At 39.2% G+C, this 21,439-nt stretch overlaps 1 protein-coding gene across 1 annotated transcript in view; it reads left to right on the top strand.

The window, feature by feature from the left end:
- Positions 1-916: 916 nt before the first annotated feature.
- The window catches only part of thbs1b (thrombospondin 1b), a 38,991-nt gene continuing 18,468 nt past the window's right edge, over positions 917-21,439 (top strand). Inside the window, exons 1-8 of the mRNA XM_062034770.1 lie at positions 917-1,078; positions 1,149-1,226; positions 1,297-1,856; positions 10,598-10,673; positions 13,047-13,124; positions 13,196-13,305; positions 19,617-19,742; positions 20,456-20,552. Of these exons, the coding sequence (XP_061890754.1) occupies positions 1,163-1,226; positions 1,297-1,856; positions 10,598-10,673; positions 13,047-13,124; positions 13,196-13,305; positions 19,617-19,742; positions 20,456-20,552 (1,111 nt within the window). The 5' untranslated portion in view covers positions 917-1,078; positions 1,149-1,162. The remainder of the gene's footprint in view (positions 1,079-1,148; positions 1,227-1,296; positions 1,857-10,597; positions 10,674-13,046; positions 13,125-13,195; positions 13,306-19,616; positions 19,743-20,455; positions 20,553-21,439) is intronic.

Here is a 21,439-nt window from a genome sequence, read left to right as displayed (position 1 = left end):
AGGCATAATGATGCAATATGTACATATAGCTAGCCTAAATAGCATGTTAGCATCGATTAGCTTGCAGTCATGCACTGAACAAATATGTCTGATTAGCACTCCACACAAGTCAATAACATCAACAAAACTCACCTTTGTGCCTCCATGCACAACGTTAAAGGTTTGGTGGACAAAATGAGACAGAAAAAGAAGTGGCATAAAACACGTCCTAGAAAGTCGGAGAAAGTTATACATGGAAACAAACTAAGGTGAGTTCACGGACCGCCAAAATTAGTAGGACAAAACGGCGCTCGCCAAATACTCGAATCAGTGAAGCATGTTTAATATAAACAGTGTGCTTTATAACAATTAGGGAGGTTTGTGTCATGTTTGTCCTCCTACAGTAACCATACTAAAACAAAAAATGTTTTTTTTTCCCATCATCTTTTTCCATTTTTCATACATTTTTGAAAAAGCTCCAGAGAGCCACTAGGGCGGCGCTAAAGAGCTGCATGCGGCTCTAGAGCCGCGGGTTGCCGACCCCTGATCTAGAGGTACGCCAAATAATCACTTAATTACATATTCAAACAGTTCAAACTGTGTGTAATGTCACAGTGAACAAAAATAATAAATGTACTTGTTAAATAAAACCTCTGCCTTGTTTTAATGAATACGTAGGCCTACTACGCTACTGTAATTTGATGTTGGTCATTATGGTGGTACTTAGAAAGCCACGTTTTTTTTTTTTACCAAGGTGGTACTTGGTGATACTGCAGTAAAGGAAATACTCCTCCCTCCCTCTCTCTCTCTCTTGGACGATAAACTCGACCATTCTCTCTCTCCTCGCCCTGATTGGTGGAGGCCACTTGCTGGGAATGCCATCAAACTATTTAAATTGCACTTTGTGCCCCTTGCAGGCTTATAAGGGACTCCTTGTTGCGTCTGATCCCAACCAGGACACTTCATACTTAAAAAAAAATAAAAAAATACATACAACAAATGGAACTTCCATCTTTTTTGTCAAATTGATACATATCTTTCCCGAGGATTATTGCTGGATTTTTACACATATTGGTGTTTTTATACTGATTTAACGCAGGTGAGTTGACTATAGTGCAGAGGGGTTATTTATTTTTTTTTGCGTGTTTTAAGTGTTTTTCCTGTTACAGATAGTGACGTCACCATGAAATTGACGGGGATATTTTTGTTGCTGATGCTTTGGAGCTGTGAGGGCGCCATCATCGCAGGTGACTTATTCAAGTTTTATTATGAGGGGGGGGGAAATGCATGAATTGACGTGTCGCTATGCGCCGACAGAGAGCGGGGAAGACAACAGCGTGTACGACCTGTTCGAGCTGATACAAGTGGCCAAAAAGAACCACGGCGTGAACCAGGTGAAGGGAGACGACCCCTACAGCCCCGCCTACAAAATCCTCAACCCGGACCTGATCCCCCCGGTCCCCGAGAGCGCCCTGCGGGACCTGATCGACTCCATCCACGAAGAGCGCGGCTTCCTCCTCCTGCTCAACTTCAAGCAAGCCAAGCGCACCCGCGGCAGCCTGCTGACCGTGGAGAAGAAGGACGGGTCGGGCCCGGTGTTCGAGATCGTCTCCAACGGGAAGGCGAACACTCTGGACCTGGTGTTCGCCACCGACGACAGGCAGCATCTGGTCTCCATCGAAGACGCGGACCTGGCCACCGGGCAGTGGAAGAACATCACGCTCTTCGTGCAGGAGGACCGGGCGCAGCTGTACGCCGGGTGCGAGGAGGTCAACACGGCCGAGCTGGACGCGTCCATCCAGAGCATCCTCACGCCGGAGACGCCCGCCAACGCGCAGCTCCGGATCGGGAAAGGGGCGGCGAAGGACCGGTTCATGGTGAGCACGTCACACTTACTAAAACAGTGTTTTTCAACCACCGCGCCGTGGGAGATGATCTAATTTCACCTATTTGGGTTAAAAATATTTTTTGCAAACTAGTAATTACAGTCTGCAAATGATGTGTTGTTGTTGAGTGTCGGTACCGTCTAGAGCAGGTGTGTCAAACGTACGGCCCGAGGGCCGGCCTAGGCCCGCGATCAGGTTTTATCCGGCCCGCAGGATGAGTTTGCTTAGTATAAAAATTAACCTGAAATTTTTTAATGAAAGAAACAACTGTTCTAAATGTGTCCACTGGATGTCGCAATAGCAATTCTTTGTATCTTTGCAGATGATGCTTTATGTACAACATAAACCACATGATGTTAGTACACCAGTCGAGGGAAATGATCAAACTACATAAATAACATACTGTAATTTGATTTTGATATAATTTTTTTATCTTCATAGATTGAAAATTAACACCAATGAGTTGACTGATGAGCATTATCACATCATTTATTCAGAAAATATAAATAACGACAAATAAAGATAGAATACTATTAACCACAACAAGTAAGTGTAAAAAAAACACAACAACATTATGATTTCTACAATTTCAGAATGTGCTTGTTCTATTTTTAAACAAAGAAAATAACCTAAAGTTGTCTTGATTTTTAAGTTATCGTGCCGTGATTTTACCAGTCAGGCCCACTTGGGGTAGATTTTTCTCCATGTGGCCCCCGATCTAAAATGAGTTTGACACCCCTGGTCTAGAGCAGGGGTCGGTAACCTTATTGGCTGAGAGAGCCATGAAAGCCAAATATTTTAAAATGCATTTCCGTGAGAGCTATATAATATTTTTTAACACTGACTACAATTAAATGCGTGCATGTTTAAGTAAGACCAACATTTTTAGAGTATAATAAGTCTCTTATTCTTCTTAATAACACTGTTTTCCTGAAGCTAACCAATAATGAATACAATTCTTCTTACCAATAATGCCACTTCTTGAACAGGCGCGGTAGAAAGGGACAAGCGGTAAAAAAATGGATGGATGGATTAAAATGCATGAGAATGTTTTATATTTTGAATGTTATTTTTAACACTGTAATTACCAGCGGAATCATTCATTACTTATCGTGTAAAGAAATGTCAGGTAAGATTTATCTGAGACCCAGATGCAGTCATCAAAAGAGCCACATGTTCCCTACCCCTGGTCTAGAGCAGACCTGGGCAAATTAAGGCCCGGCCACATGCGGCCCATTAAGCTTTTCAATCTGGCCCGCCGGACATTCCCAAATAATGTTTCTAGATTTATTTTTTTTCCTAATATTTTTATTGAATTTTGCAGACAGTACAGTATGATGGATCATGGCAACAGCAAGTGGAGGTATCTGCACATTTTACAATATGTAACATAATAAACCCCATCCATTACACCCACTTAATTCCCAAGGTAATTGTCACCTAGTGCCCACAACAAATATAGACACACATGAATATATGCAAACTTAGATTCAATCTAACAAAATATATTAAAGATAAATAAAAGAATAGATAAGGTAAAATAAATAAATATATAATACATAAGATATACAATAAAATATAACGTAAAAGTAAATAAACACAAGGAATGGGGGTCAGGGGGGCGGGGGGAGGGGGGGGTTCCTACAGCGGTCAGCTTTGTCTAAGTTGTGTTACTCGAATCACTTGGGGTGATGTCAAGCTTGTCCCTAATAAGGTCTAGGAGGGGGCCCCAAGTTTTATGGAAAGATGACACAGATCCTTTCTGCGAGAACCGAAGCTTCTCTAATTGCAGACACCGCAAGACATCTTGTATCCAACTGTTATGGCTCGGCGGAGTCGCAAGCTTCCATTTAAATAGAATTGTACGCCTAGCCAGCAGAGTCGTTAACGCAATGACATGACAGGCGGTTGCAGGTAAACCGTCCACCTGCGGAACGCCAAAAAGGGCAGTCAGCGGGCTGGGGGTTATTGATTGATTGATTGATTGAGACTTTTATTAGTAGGTTGCACAGTGAAGTACATATTCCGTACAATTGACCACTAAATGGTAACACCCGAATAAGTTTTTCAACTTGTTTAAGTCGGGGTCCACTTAAATTGATTCATAATACAGATATATACTATCATATATACTATCATCATTATACAGTCATCACATAAGATAATCACATTGAATTATTTACATTATTTACAATCAGGGGTGTGGAGGGGGGGGGATATAGACATCAAGTAGTGGACATAGAGAGAGAGAGAGAGAGAGAGAGAGAGAGAGAGAGAGAGAGAGAGAGAGAGAGAGAGAGAGAGAGAGAGAGAGAGAGAGAGATCAGAAGGCATAAGAAAAAGAAAAAGTATCTGCATTTGATTGTTTACATTTGATTATTAGCAATCCGGGGAGGGTGTTAGTTTAGGGTTGTAGCTGCCTGGAGGTGAACTTTTACTGCGGTTTTGAAGGAGGATAGAGATGCCCTTTCTTTTATACCTGTTGGGAGCGCATTCCACATTGATGTGGCATAGAAAGAGAATGAGTTAAGACCTTTGTTAGTTCGGAATCTGGGTTTAACGTGGTTAGTGGAGCACCCCCTGGTGTTGTGTTGTGTTGTGGTTATGGTTATGGAAGTAGTTTAACATGTACTTCGGTATCAGGGAGGTGTAGCGGATTTTATAGACTAGGCTCAGTGCAAGTTGTTTAACTCTGTCCTCCACCTTGAGCCAGCCCACTTTAGAGAAGTGGGTAGGAGTGAGGTGTGATCTGGGGTGGAGGTCTAGAAGTAACCTGACTAGCTTGTTCTGAGATGTTTGGAGTTTAGATTTGAGGGTTTTGGAGGTGCTAGGGTACCAGGAGGTGCATGCGTAATCGAAAAAGGGTTGAACGAGAGTTCCCGCCAGAATCCTCAAGGTGCTTTTGTTGACCAGAGAGGAAATTCTGTAGAGAAATCTCGTTCGTTGGTTAACCTTTTTGATTACCTTGGTTGCCATTTTATCACAGGAAAGGTTAGCCTCTAGAATGGAACCTAGGTAGGTGACCTCATCTTTCCTGGTGATAACAATGTCACCTACTTTTATGGTGAAGTCGTTGACTTTCTTAAGTTTGATGTGGGACTCAAACAGGATGGATTCTGTTTTACCCAAGTGTATGGATAGCTTGTTGTCAGCGAGCCAGGTGCAAGTTCTACAGAGCTCAGCACTGAGGATTTTCTCCACCTGTGACTTGTCCTTGCCGGACACCAGCAGGGCAGAGTCATCCGCAAACAAAAACAATTCACAGTTGCATGCCGATGACATGTCGTTTATGTATATTAGGAACAGTAAAGGTCCCAATATACTGCCTTGGGGGACTCCACAGCTCACCGAGAGGGGGGGGAGGGGGGGGGGGGACACGGTGCCGTTCACCTCTACCAGCTGCTCCCTCCCCTCCAAGTAAGATTGCATCCAGCTCCATGAGGTTTTGTTAAATCTGATTGCTCTGAGCTTATCCAACAGTATAGCGTGGTTAACAGTGTCAAAGGCCTTCTGAAGGTCCAGCATGACCATGCCGCAGTATTTGCCCGCGTCCACCTCATGTTTGATGTGGTCGGTCAGATAGAGAAGGCATGTGTCAGTGGAGTGGTTAGTTCTGAAGCCGGATTGGAATTTGTACATGAGTTTATTAGTGGCAAGGTAACTATCGACCTGTTCATAAACTATTTTCTCCATTACTTTCGAAACGGAACTGAGAATAGAAACAGGTCGGTAGTTGCCAGGTTCCAATTTGCTTCCTTTTTTAAAGAGGGGAGTTACTCTTGCTATCTTAAAATCTTTTGGTACTTGGCCTTGTGTAATTGATAGGTTTACTATGTGCGTGATGATCGGGGCAATGATGGAGGCAGAGTCCCTGAGGAATCTGGAGGGAATATTATCAAGGCCGGTGGCCTTGTTAGGGTGGAGCGCGCTCAATTTTTTAAACACCTCATCAGCTGTGACCATTTCTAATTTGAAATCATCGTTGGATACTCCTAGCTTTCTGTAGAAGGCTTTAATGTGTTCTACACCAAAGCGACCAGAGTGGTGGGGCAGCTTGTTGACAAGAGTTGCAGCTATGCTGGTGAAAAAGGCGTTAAGTCTGCTAGCTACCTCCATTTTGTCTGTTATGAGGGAGTCACCCTCCTTGATGCTGATGTTGGTGAGTCTTGTTTTAAGTTTCTGGCTGCAACCAGGAAGCTGGTTGTTGAGAATTTTCCAGAGCTCACGTGGCTTATTTGTGTTTTCCTCTATTTTGTCGTTAATGTCATTTTTTTTTAAGGATTTAGTCAGGTTGGTTGACTTATTTCTTAATTTATTGCATTGCTTTTTGAGAGTTGAATGGAGTAATTTGAGGTTGATATTATTGGGTTGTTTATCTACTTCTGTTTTACATTTTTGGTATTCAGAGTATTTCCTGTCTCTGTCTTTTATGGCAGCTAATAGGTCCGGATTCATCCATGGTTCCGAGCGGGCTTTGATCCTGACTGTTTTCACGGGAGCCATGTCATTTAGTATCTTTATGAACGCCGTTTTGAAGCGATCCCAAGCAACATCGACCAGGTTGCTCGCGAGCACAGGGGACCAGTCCCACTCATCTCATTTTAAATTGAAATTGTAATTGGAGTATTTTTTGAGGGATCTGGATTGGGCTGTTATGTGGCCATTGGCTTTAGGTTTAGCTATTTTACGGGTGCAGAAGGTTAGATAGTGGTCGCTAAGACCACAGATCATGACCCCACTATTTTTTATTTTAGGCCGGTCTGAAGTGAGAATGAGATCTATGGTTGATTGGGTGGAATCACACACCCTTGTGTGTAGCGCTATTAGCTATTATTAGTCCTACCGAGGGCCTGCTTGACAGTGTCAAAAATAGCCGACCAAAAACTTGAGAGTTTTGGGCACGGCCAGAACATTTGCAAATGGTCAGCTGGGGATTGTCTACAGCGGTTACAAGCTTCGCATTTTTTTAGATTTTTAAGATGGAAAATGTAGCTGCTATTATGATGTGCAGTCATGTTTTCTAATGACCGTAAGTCTTCAACTATACTAAGTATTTCAATGGTTGGAATCTGCGCTTATGGATAATATACCAGTTACTATGGTAATCTAATTAGTTACTATTGTAATATAATTAGTTACTATGGTCATCTAATTAGTTACTATGGTAATCTACGTCACAGCAGCTCAGACGAGGCACCAAGCAGTGTGGGCAGGAAGCGTTTCCACAGACGCGGAAGGAGATTTTCACAACAAAGCTCTAAAGCTTAGTGATGTATCAGATGTATCAGATTGTAGGTGGGTTTATTTTGTACCCTTCGCGGTCATATTTCACTGTTTGTTGCGTTTTTGTTGCGTTTCACTTGATTGTAAAATGTGTCGATCGAAAGGGGGCGTGACGTTCATATTTTGTCAATATTCAGTGTTTTCTCCTTCGTAGAAAAATTTAAAATTCCATTACGTTTTTTAAGGCGGCCTGTCATAACGTTTTTAGCATTCAAACAGACATTATTGTGAGGTTTTGTATTAGTGTATTAGAGCCATATTGGACCAAAAATACACACAAAAAATTAAAAGCCTTACATACAGTAATTCTTATGGCGAAGGCAACACATGGTGTATGTGTTTAAATGAGCTATTAACTATCAAAATTACTATGTTTCACAGGCTGAGGCAAATCTTTGTTGATAGAAACGTTTATATGTAATATTTATTCTACACATTTTTCTAACATTGGAAAACATTAGTAAAACGGAGGCTTCTCTGAGGGTGAGATCACTCCTGGAAATTTCTGGCTTTTAATGGCCAAAGGTATAGATGTGTTTGTCTAAGTTAAAGGAAACGGGAGGCCATCTTCTTCTAATGTTACTATCTTTGGCAAGCTAGGTAATGTTTTCTGTGGTTTATAACGACATGTCACACAAACAACTGTCAGACATGCAGCCAATATTACATACAGATAATGTGTCATGAGACATGCAAATATAAATTAAATACAGTGAGTAAGGAAATTAAATGAGCTCAAATATACCTACAAACGAGGCATAATGATGCAATATGTACATGCAGCTAGCCTAAATAGCATGTTAGCATTAGTTAGCTTGCAGTCATGCAAGCTAATCAGGCAAATATGCCTGATTAGCACTCCACACAAGTCAATAACATCAAAAAAGCTCACGTTTGTGCATTCACACACAGCATGAAACGTTTGTTGGACAAAATGAGACAAAGAAGGAGTGGCATAAAACACGTCTTACTGTGGCAGCTTCTGAGAAAGTTGTACATGTAAAAAAAACTATGGTGCGTTCAAGGACCGCAGAAGTTAGTAGGACAAACGGCTCTCGTCAAATCCTCTCATCGGTGTAGCATGTTTAATATAAACAGAGTGATTTCTAAAAAGTAGGAAGGTTTGTGTCATGTTTGCTGTCTTACAGAAACAATATTAAAACAAAAATTATATTTTTTTCCACCATCTTTTCCATTTTCATACATTTTTGAAAAAGCTCCAGGAAGCCACTAGGGCGGCGCTAAAGAGCTGCATGCGGCTCGAGAGCCGCGGGTTGCCGAACCCCGGTCTAGAGCAACCGTGTTATACCATACTACATAGGCGCCGATCTACATTTCTGCCAGTGGGTGCTCGGTGTGTGTGTGTGTATAGTGTTGTCCCGATACCACTATTTTGGTACCGGTACCAAAAGTATTTTGGTACATTACATCTATCTGAAGCAGCATCTACTGTATACAGTAGGGAGGGGATTCATATGGTCCCATTTGTCATGGTTTACCTGACACATGAAACATGACGAATTGGGGGGTAGGGGGGGGGGGTACACTATCCACTTTAGCCGCCAGATGGCAGTAAAGTGTTGAATATCTTAAAATGTTTAAATGCGTACTTATAATTTTGTGGCCATTCACCAAAAGTATTTTGGTACTTTCCGGTGCTTTTCTAAATAAAGGGGACTACAAAAAATTTCATTATTGGCTTTATTTTAACAAAAATCTTAAGGTACATTAAACATGTTTCCTATTGCAATTTAGTCCTTAAATAAAATAATGAACATACAAGACAACTTGTCTTTTAGTAGTTAGTAAGTAAGCAAACAAAGACTCCTAATTTAGTCTGCTGACGTATGTAGTAACATATTGTGTAATTTATCTACCTATTATTTTGTCAACATTATGAGGGACAAGGGGTAGAAAATGAATTATTAATCTACTTGTTCATTTACTGTTAATATCTGCTTATTTTCTGTTTCAACATGTTTCTATCTACACTTCTGTTAAAATGTAATAATCACTTATTCTTCTGTTTTTTGATACTTTACATTTGTTTTGGATGATACCACAAATTTGGGTATCAATCCGATACCAAGTGGTTACAGGATCATACATTGGTCATATTTAAAGTACTCATGTGTCTAGGGACATATTTCCTGAGTTTATAAACATAGTATACATTTTAAAAAAGGAAAGAAGATTTTGTGATGTTAAAAAATATCGATGTAATCAATAGTAATATCGACTAGATACACTATTGTACGTGGTATCATTACAGTGGATATTAGGTGTAGATCCACTAATGGCGTTTATTTATATTGTAGCGTCCCGGAAGAGTTTGTGCTGCAGGGAATCCTGGGAATTTGTTCTGTAGTGTTTATGTTGTGTTGCGGTGCAAATATAATTTTATTGTTAAATTAATTTAAGAACAGGATTGATTTTTCAAAATGTATGTAAAAGAATGAAAGTTGCCGTCAATCCCACATGGGTGCTCGGCCCCGAAGCACCCACGGGATCGGCGCCTATGTCATACCATATCAGTAGGTGGCAGCCGGTAGCTAATTGCTTTGTAGATGTCGAAAACAGCGGGAGGCAGTGTGCAGGTAAAAAGGTGTCTAATGCTTAAACCAAAAATAAACAAAAGGTGAGTGCTCCTACGAAAAGGCATTGAAGCTTAGGGAAGGCTATACAGAACAAAATGAAAACTGAACTGGCTACAAAGTCAACAAAAACAGAATGCTGGACGACAGCAAAGACTTACTGTGGAGCAAAGATGGCGTCCACAAAGTACTACCGAACATGACATGACAATCAACAATGTCCCCACAGAGAAGGATTTAAAACAACTTAAATAGTCTAGATTGCTAAAACAAAGTAGATGCGGGAAATATCGCTCAAAGGAAGACATGAAACTGCTACAGGAAAATACCAAAAAAAGAGAAAAAGTCACCAAAATAGGAGCGCAAGACAATAACTAAAACACTACACACAGGAAAACAGCAAAAAACTCTAAATAAGTCACGGTGTGATGTGACAGGCTGTGACAGTACACCTACTTTGAGACAAGAGCTATAGTGATGCATGCTTGGTTATGGTTTAAAGTCATATCCAACAATTGCGAGGACGACTTTTTACTGTCAACCGAGTTTCGTTTTTTAATGATTTCTGCTGGTGGTGTGCCTCCGGATTTTTTCAACGCAAAAAATGTGCCTTGGCTCAAAAGGTTGAAAAACACTGTACTAAATAACGCACTGAGTGAGTAAAAGTGCTGCACAAACAAGAAATATGTTGGAGTGTTGGCAGTAATTTCACTCCATAAATTTGCCTCGGTGTGGTGATGCTTGCATAAAAAAAGTATATTAGTAACGTCAATTAGAGTAATAATTAATTTAAGGATTTTAAAATATTGCATTCAATTTGTTCATTGTGGGGGTAAATCCAACTATTGTTTGCAGGGAGTCCTTCAAAACGTGCGCTTTGTTTTTGGAACAACCTTGGACGCAATCCTTCGCAACAAGGGCTGCCAGAGCTGTGAGTAAATTATTATGAGCTATCTCTCTCTCTCTCTCTGTGTGTGTGTGTGTGTGTGTGTGTGTGTGTGTGTGTGTGTGTGTGTGTGTGTGTGTGTGTGTGTGTGTGTGTGTGTGTGTGTGTGTGTGTGTGTGTGTGTGTGTGTGTATGTGTGTGTTCTGGCAATGCTTACTTAATGGGGACATCGCTCTGTTTACACAGTCACCTTTAGGGGACCTCCGACGGTATGGGGACAAAAAAACAGGTCCCCTAAAGGGGAACCTTTTTAAATGAAAAATTAAAATTAAAATTATTTAAATGGAAATTTGGTCCCCATGAACCATATTAACTCTTTTTCCCCAGGGTCCCCAGTAAGAATGATCAGCACATTACTTCATCAATCCAGAGATTTAAAGACATGTATGAGCTAACTGGGCAGTGACCATTTTACTTAATTTTTTTTATGCCTCCACAACCTGTAGAAAGGGTGGTCTCCACAAATGATGATCAAAAACTTGGTCCCCATTCCAATTGATAACCAGTATCTGTGTGTGTGTGTGTGTGTGTGTGTGTGTGTGTGTGTGTGTGTGTGTGTGTGTGTGTGTGTGTGTGTGTGTGTGTGTGTGTGTGTGTGTGTGTGTGTGTGTGTGTGTGTGTGTGTGTGTGTGTGTGTGTGTGTGTGTGTGTGTGTGTGTGTGTGTGTGTGTGTGTGTGTGTGTGTGTGTGTGTGTGTGTGTGTGTGTGTGTGTGTGTGTGTGTGTGTGTGTGTGTGTGTGTGTGTGTGTGTGTGTGTGTGTGTGTGTGTGTGTGCTCGCTGTACCACGGCCCCGAACAAAGGGGTCCCCTTTGGGCTTTCGCAAAGTATAAAGATTTTTTTACCATCATTTAAGTATGCAAGTTATTTAAGAAAATGACGTCATAAAGACGATAAAGAGAAAATAAATATAGCCGTGATACAGTTGGTAAGGTTGTATTTTTGCCCTCATTCCTGTGAGAATCCTGCATATGACTGAAGCATTTAGGAGTGGTATCTATGCAGTGTGCTCAAACAACCACCAAACAATACTCTAACACAGACGTCATAGCGTCATCAAAGCTCGCCTTTAAGCATTCACCCACAGCACCAACAAGGAAGAGGTAATAGAAAAAAGGTACAAAATACATTACTTCTATCTGAAACAGCATATACTGCATACAGTTGGAAGGGGATTCATATGGCCCCATTTGTCACGGGTTTACCTGACACATGAAACGTGACGAATTGGGGGGATACACTATCCACTTTAGCCGCCAGATGGCAGTAGAGTGTTGAATATCTTAAAATGTGTTTTGTGGCCATTCTAACTTTGACCACAGTGTCAGTTGCTGTGTAGGGTGGCGCTTTCCATCATTTTCAGCAGACTGCATTGCACAATGTTTAACTTTCCTCTCACGCAAAATCCACCCAGGAACCTGGGCCATTTGAATCCCTTCCCTTCTGTAGAAGAAAGTGCGCGTTTCACTTTTGAATCTTATTGCTGTGGTGCATTCAAGGACCCTCAAATAAAGTCAGAAACAGTGGTTTTAAAGACTGTGGAACAAACTTAACCCTCAAGAGATGCACTAATAATAATGATATCATAATAATGATGTATTATTGCAAGGATGTCTAAAGTGCGGTCCGGGGGCCATTTGCGGCCCGCAGCTCAAATTTTGTTGGCCCGCAGCATACTATCAAAATAAAATTTAAAAAAAAAGTAAAAATGTAACAAAAAAGACAATGTTATGAGAAAAAGCTGACATTTTTAAACGAATACACTTTGTCACCTATAACTCAAACATGACAAATTAATGTTTTAGAAATTTAGTTTTTGGCTTTTTTTATTTACAAAATAAAACATTTCAAAATGGCCCTCGCATGCTTTGACATTTCAGTATGTGGTCCTAGTGGAAAACGTTTTAACACCCGTGTGTTATTGTATAATCCACGTATGATAGTCCTATGTAAATAAGATATTTATTTTACTAAAATATTTATTCTAATTAATATTATTGCCAGTTTATACTGAAACAATTTTTTGGTTTAAAAAAATGTTTCTTTAAAAAAAAATAAACTAAAATATTTAGGAATAAATACTACTAATAAACTGTCAAAAAATTGTAAGTGCAAATGAAGATACAGCTTCACCACTTTAGTCAAATTTTTTGTGCTTAAGAAACTTCCCTGTGACTTTAGCGCCAGACTTCTTCTGTTTGTTTGAGATTGTCATTACTGCCACAAGTGGTGGAAAAGTGTATTGCAACAGAGTACCGCCTGGGCCTATTAGGGCCACAGCTAGGAAACAGGTATTTTTTGGTGGCCTACCAGGGGGCGCTATGGTTAAGAAACACTGTTTTATATGATGTCATCTACAGCCACAGATGCAGTCATCATGGAGAATCTCAATGGCTCCTCGGCCATCAGGACGGAGTACACAGGACATAAAACAAAAGGTAAACAATAGAAGTAGTATAACATAAAAGACAATACATGGAAGTGATTTTTTTTTTCTGCCTTGGTGAAGATCTCCAGATGGTCTGTGGCTTCTCCTGCGATGACCTGGTCAGCATGTTCAAAGAGCTGAAAGGTCTCGGCGTGGTGGTGAAGGAGCTGTCCCTCGAGCTCCGCAAGTTGGTGAGCAAGAAAAACATCAACCTGCGTGTGCTTCTTGTCATTACTTCGGAGTACACTTGTTCAACTGCCACTGGTCGGTTTTCTTTTGACTTGAACTTACGGGCCCAAAACCCTACCTTAGCTCTGAAATTTCTAATATTTTAGGATTTTTGTTTTTCCTTCATCACCGAACCGTGAATCTGAATTTCAAAATGAATGAAAAAAAGATGTGACAAATGTCCAGTGGGGTACATTGTGGTCATCTAGGTTCACAATTTGCATGTTAGTAACAGTACTTGAGATCTCAACCTACACCAAAAAGAACTCTTTTTTTTTTTTCTTTTTTTAATTTTTCATCAGAAATTGAACAAGATTTCAGTCAATTGTACACTGTAATACAGGGGTGTCCAAACTACGGCCCACGGGCCAAGTGCAGCCCGCAGGCGAGTTCAATCTGGCCCGCGAGATGTCACCAGTTTATTAAGGAATGTTGCAGAAACGTGATATTTCTGTTTGATTACAAAACTTTTAGGAGGTTGTCACTAAAGTAAACAAGGTAATAGTCGAACTTTCACATACTCCTAATATCCAATTATATTCATAGAAATTATATTATATATATATATATATATATATATATATATATATATATATATATATATATATATATATATATATATATATATATATATATATATATATATATATACACAGGTCAAAAGTTTGGACACACCTTCTCATTTAATGGATTTTCTGTATTTTTATGACTATTTACATTGTAGATTGTCACTGAAGGCGTCAAAACTATGAATAAACACATGTGGAGTTATGTACTTAACAAAAACAGGTGAAATAACACGTTTTATATTCTACTTTCTTCAAAATAGTCACCCTTTGCTCTGATTACTGTTTTGCACACTCTTGGCATTCTCTCAATGAGCTTCAAGATGTAGTCACCTGAAAGGGTTTTCACTTCACAGGTGTCATAGTTTTGATGCCTTCAGTGACAATCTACAAAGTAGTCATGAAAATAAAGAAAACGCATTGAAATGATAAGGTGTGTCCAAACTTTTAGCCTGTACTGTGTGGGTACATATATATATATATATATATATATATATATATATATATATATATATATATATATATATATATATATATATATATATATATATATATATATATATATATATATATATACATGTATATATTTTATATATGTACACATGTATAGTTTTAGGACATATATGTGTGAGCGTGTATATATATATATATTTGCCACGTTTCATATATATATATATATATATATATATATATATATATATATATATATATATATATATATATATATATATATATATATATATATATATATACACACGCACACACACACACATACATATTACTTTACGGCTTTCGACCCCTGGCCAAATTTTTTTAGCCCAATGCGGCCTCCAAGTCAAAAAGATTGGACACCCCTGCTCTAATAGTTGTTTTGTCCATTTGCTAATAAAATGCATGAAATAAAATGCAAAATGTTCGGAATAGAAACATCGTGGTTGTTTGCCCAAAATAAATTAAGTCATGTGATTAATCACCAAAAATGACTGCATTAATCATGTCTATACGCAGATTAATCACGCATTTTATTTTGACTGTAGATGCTCCTTTTACCTTAATCGCTGTATAGGTTGTTAGATGGTCAAGTCATAGAAATTTCACTTTAAAAAAAACAGATGGGACTAAGATAAAATTGTTACCAAGTGTTGAGTAAATAAATGACGTACATTAAAGTATAGCATAAAAAGTGTTCCTGAACGATATTCTGACAATAAAATTGCATATGTGGCCAAATGTTAGGCCTTTTTTATGTATGCAATAACCTATGATTAGTCATGATTAATACAAAATATAAAAGTGTAATTAATGTGATAAAAAATAATAATTTGACAGCACTAAATGTAACAAATATACGACATTTCTAAATTGTAACGTGTCAAACTGTAATTCCATCCAACTTGAATATTAGATTACATGGAAAAAACCCATGCACTGTGGGATATGTTGTGGTTGTCTAGACCAGGGGTTCTTAACTTTTTTGACTTCGGTGCCCAACTTTTCCACTACAGAGGAGCCTGCTCACTTAAATATTACTTGTTAACACTTTTAATCCTATCTAATAATTATATCTAACTTACTTACAAACCATGTGTTAATCACAAAGATTATTATTTATTCAACACATAAAACTTGGGCTTGGGTCAGGCTGATTACAAAAATAAATACTAATCAAATGTACTGCAAAAGATAGTCTCATAAAAACTGATAAAAAATAAATTTACATAAAATTCATTACACAGTTCGAAAATGTATCAATTCAAACTAAATTAATAATAATTTTCTTAAATAAACTGTCAATAAAAAATAAAAGTGCAAATAAAAATATAGCGTCACCACTCTCGTCATAATTTTTGCGCTTACGAAACATCCCGTTAGCTCCAGACTTCTCCTGTTTGTTTGAGATTGTCCTTACTGCCACAAGTGGGGGGAAAATGTTTTACAACCACATGGACCACAGCTGAAAAACACTTTTTTTGGCGGCCGGCCCCATGGTTAATGAAACACTGGTCTAGACTCACAATGTTCATGTTTAACAGTACTTGAGCTCTCAACATGGGCCAACAATGGTACCAAATTCTCCACAGTTGCAGTGTTTTAAGGCGTATTTCTTTCATTAGCAATACAGCTGCTTGTGATACTGTCAATTTGTAATCAGTTTAAGTGTTTTTGTAACCCTAATCGACCCAGATTCAACAAATCAAACAAAATACAGTAGGGAGGGAATTCATATGGTCCCATTCGGTTTACCTGACACATGAAACAGGACAAATTGGGGGGATGCGCAATCCACTTAGTCGCCAGATGGCAGTAGAGTGTTGAACATCTTAAAATGTGTTTCGTGGCAATTCCAACGTTAAACACAGCGTCCAGTTGCTATGTAGAGTGGTGCTTTCCATGGACGCCCCTGCTTATTACAGCAAGACTACCCACCAATGTTGTTTTTGACAACCATCTTACATTTAGTCTTAGTCTTTTGGACTAAAATGCTTATTAGTTTTAGTCACATTTTAGTCACTTTTATATGTGATAGTTTTAGTCGACGAAAACTCAAAAGGGTTTTAGTCTAGTTTTAGTCGATGAAAAGTCAAAAAGGTTTTAGTCTAGTTTTAGTCCAAAAAAAATTAATAAAAAGTATAATATAAGTATATAAGTATAGGCTTTTAACAAATTAATTTAGGTCAATAAGTATTGGAGATTGCTGTTGGGCAGTGTCACACATAAGTTGTGAAAATAGCAGCAGATCTTTAAGTTCAACCCATTGTAAGCTTGCAGATCTGCTATTTTCACAAATAATAACAATAAAGGAATGGTTTTAGACATATAAGGTTTCCACCAAACAGCAAATTCCTGATCCAAGGATTGTGTATTACACACAGATAAAGTGGTAACAGTGGAATCAAAGTTCATTACTCCAAAAAAGCCAAAAAACAAAAACATTCTACTTCAGCAATTGTGGCTTTATTTCTCAGAATTTGTTAAAGTACAATGAACATAAACATGCCCAAAATATGAGTGATGGATGAGGAACACATATGCTCAACTTGGCCTTGTCTGCCAGTGCAATTACAACAGATATCATACAACCCCACTCTCTTTAATTTGTGCAAACCATGTAATAAAATAATCAATTAATTCCTGAGGTACAGTGAGGTAGGTTGTAAGTTATACCAGAGAGTTATGCTGTACATACTTGAAAGTATGAAACAAACATGTTCTTAAGTTTTTGGAACAAAATAGACCACCCTGTAAATACTGTAAACACTAGTAAATTCAATAAATAAAAACAACAACAACAGTGTTTAATATGAATTAGAGGCTTTTAGGCTAAAGCTAGCAGACTCTACGTATAACAGTAACTCGACCTGTTTAACATATCAAGTTACGTGCTGACAGAACGTACTCACAAAGAGATAACCACACCGTCACTGAATGTAAACATGGCTAAACATGCTGCTAAAGTAACACACACTTAATGAATTGATGTCAGCGTAACAAAAGCTAACTTTAGCCTGAAGTTAGCAGCCCATTTGCGCCAGGAGTATGTGGAAAACGTACTAATGTATTAGCTTACTATGACATTTATCGATTATGTTAACAGCATTTGTAACTTACCTTCGAAAAAATATCCTTGTGGCGAGCCTTAAGGTGCCGCTTAAGGTTGGTCGTATTTTTCCGCATATTTTGTGGCCACATTTGTCACCGTCTTCCTTCACAATACACTCTGTTTTATTATCTGCTGGGTTATATTTAAAATACACCCATATTGCGTCTCTATGTTTGCGACCACCGAGCCCCTGTGTTGAAACTGCCGCCGCCATCACGGTCCATTGCCTGATGAGTAACAACAGTCTGACGTGTTGAGCACGTTGTGCGCTGCACGCCAGTTGGTGGGCGTGACCAAACAAGGATAGAATGCAGCAGCAGATACGTTGTAGGTTTTAATTGACACACACAATAAACAGAAATGTCATGCATTTTAAACGTCTGACAGATTACCCACTAACATTTTCGTCCGTTCTCGTCTCGTCAACGAAAACTCACACATGTCTCGTCATGTTTTCGTCATCAGAGAGACATGTTTATCTCGTCACCGTCTCGTTATCGTCATGAAAAAAAGCGGCGTCAACGAAATGATTTCGTCATCGTCATCGTTGACGAAAACAACACTGCTACCCACCCCCTCACCCTTCTTCCTCTCACGTGAGATCCACCCAGCAATGAATCCCTTCCCTACCATATGCTTTCGTTTATCTTCCAACACATTACACTTACATTGGGTAAATGTTAAAAAACATCTATAGGTGATTTTTGTTGGTAAATGAGTGAAGGATGAGTAATAAATGAGTATGTAAAAAATCGTAACAAAGAAGTGGGGTGATGCAGGGAGACAATCGGGTCGCGTGTGAGTGCTGCTGGGACAAATTGGATTAGCAAAAATGTTGATGATTGGCAAAAATGTGCAGGGAAATTTTCGGTGATTGGACAACGTTGCGAGGTCAGAGATTGGTTGAATTAGCGTCAATTGGCATCAAAATCCTGGAAGGACTGAATGTGGTTGTATTGAAAAATGTAAATGGCTGGCTTCACACAAATTTGACAAATTGATGAAAAAAAAACATGCACTAATTTAGTAGCTACGTGTCAACTAGGGATGTGAGCCTTACACCATGTTATGATTCCATTCAATTCCGATTCTTGGGGTGACGAGTCCTTTCAGAATCAATTCTTGATTCAACATGATTCCCGATTGAAACCATTTCTCGCAAGCTAATATTTGGTACAAAAATGCCAATAAAACCAAGTTACAGTTTTAAAAAGCTCCTCTTAGCTGCTAACATGTGACGTATACACGCAGTGAGTAAGCGCACAGACGGCCTAAAAACCATCTTTAAAAAAATCCTTCTTTTGATTTTGATCGATTTTTGAACATTAGAATTCAGAGTCGGAATGAACGAGATTCGCGTTACGAGTGTGAATTTTTTTTGGCAACTCTTCTGTCCAGTAGGTAGAGCAACTACACTTGAATAGTGCTTGAACCCTGTTGTTTATCGGAACATATGCATGCACACTGTTATGGGAACATATGCATGCACACTGTAGACCAAAAATTGTATCTGAATCCTCAATTTTGGTAAATTGATATTTTCCTGTGAAACCTCAAATTTTACAACTTGTCCACTAGGTGGAGTAGGGATTCCCAAACTGTGGTACGCACAATAATCAATAATTTAATATTCAAACACAGTGTTGCTGTTCAAACTATGTGTAATGTTACAGCGGCCAAAATATCAAATATACTCCTGTCTTGTTTTTAATAAATAGTTAGGCCTGCTACGATACTGTATTTTGATGTTGGTCATAATGGTCGTACTTGGAGAGCCAAGTGTTTTCTGAGGTGGTACTTTGTGAAAAAAGTTTGAGAACCACTTATGTAGAGTGCCTACATTTTAATTGTGCTTTCATCCAAAAATCCGAGAGAAATACCATGGGCTACATTGTGGTAGTCGACAAGCATACTTTTCTAATTGTATGTTTTGCCTTGGGCAACAACATAACATTGAACTCTTCGGAGATGTGCCATTTGTCACACGCGGTACACAAAAAAATGTGCTAAACTACAAACATTATCAAATGTACATCATTATAAAGCATTACCGCATTCTTATGCTCATGCCATTCCTCTTTCTTTGTTTTCCCTCTGCTGCGTCCAGACGAACGAAAACAAACTGATTAAGAACCGCATCGGCATCCACAGTGGCGTCTGTATTCACAATGGCATCGTGCACAAGAACAGAGACGAGTGGACCGTGGACGACTGCACTGAGTGCACTTGTCAGGTGAGATCTGGGCGGTGTGAGACGAACACAACTCTATTCTCAGACTGCGTTTCTGCCTACTGACAGGAGGACACACTAGTGCGTAATTAGTACACACACACTCAAGAATACCAGACCTCAGCTGACTTGGTCAGTAATGACAGGATCGGGTCAAGTCTTGTTTGGTCTAGATAAGAGCTCTGTAATCAGGGAGTCAACAGAAGTGGGTCTGAAGTGATTCACAGCTCGTAATTGAGAGGAACGTCAAGTGGAATGCAACCGTCATTTAGGTCAGGTGTTAAAGATCTCCTTGCTTAGTAAAATCCCTGCAAGTTATCAGTTGCTTATTATCCCTGAGTGACTCATGTAGGACATACCGGCTGTCTGGCTTTACATGTCTAGGGAACAGCACCCAGTCTGGGTCCTCAGTCTGAACCCAACTCCATTTTTACGAAAGGTTTGGCCACGGTCCCACCCATCTACTGACCCAGTAGGCCTCTGGGTGCCCGCAGAGGTCTCCTTTCTCAGACAGAATCCTGCTTTTTTGAGATTGTCGGGCTCTGTGAATCATTCAAAAGCTCACATGGCGATCAGACAATTTGTTTCACAAAGTTGAATCAAAACCGGCAACTAAGTCCTACACAGGATATAGTCAATTTCCGTCTGGACTCGTTTGACGACTTTTGATAGTCTTTATTACATAACCTGTACCAAAAAAACTCTGTTCATTGCAGAACTCCGCTACAGTTTGTCGAAAGATCTCCTGCCCCCTGATTCCTTGTGCTAACGCCACCGTACCTGACGGAGAGTGTTGTCCACGCTGCGGAACACGTAAGCACTTCTCTCCACATAATCCACCATATTGGCTTCAAGTACATTATGACCGCTAAAGTCCAACCCAACTGAGGTTGTACAATTTAGTGTTTGACCAAAATCTGGGGTTAAAATAAACCAAAGGCTACATTCACACAGCAGGGTTTGATGACCATTCAGATTTTTTGTTAAATCCGATATCTTTATGTAGTCGTTCACATTAGTAACAATATATGCGGCTTCTATGTACAGTATGGCTAACGTGAACGGAATGCAACTGTGAACAAAACATGACGTCACACACGGACTCCTATGTTGACGGAAGATGACGATAGGTCCGGTGAACTCAACCTGATTGGTCAAAATGCAGTATCCGATTTATAACCACATACAAAAGAGACCTGGGTCGGATTTGAAGAAAATTGCAATTGTACCATTCACATTGACATGAAAAACACAGAAACACATCACATATGGGCAAAACAAAATTAGAATCGGCATAGAATGCAAAAATAGCCTTAGTCGTACGAAAACTCTAATGCTGAATTGTCGACTAAAATCGAACAGTAAAATGTGTTGCAGACAAAAGTGTTATCGATAATAGTGGGTGACGTCCAGTGTTCGTAATAACTGGTTGTATAATAACGGTGTTCGTAACGCCGTTACTTTAATCTAATTAATTACTTTTGGGTCTGTTACAATGCTGTTAGCGATAGCTTGTTGTGACGTGGAACACTATTTTTGATGTGTTTTTTTGTCAGCAACAAGGCAGCAAGTTCAATGCAGGAAATATATTTTTACTCGTGAAAGCAAAAGGCAGCGCCACACTAAAATGAAAAGGATAACAAATAGGAAGAGGCACCATCACACTGTAACACAGCAACATACGCACACGTACACAGTGG

This window comes from Entelurus aequoreus, linkage group LG23, assembly GCF_033978785.1.
Source record: "Entelurus aequoreus isolate RoL-2023_Sb linkage group LG23, RoL_Eaeq_v1.1, whole genome shotgun sequence".
Lineage (NCBI taxonomy): Eukaryota > Metazoa > Chordata > Actinopteri > Syngnathiformes > Syngnathidae > Entelurus > Entelurus aequoreus.
This window is presented reverse-complemented; position numbering and strand designations above follow the sequence as displayed.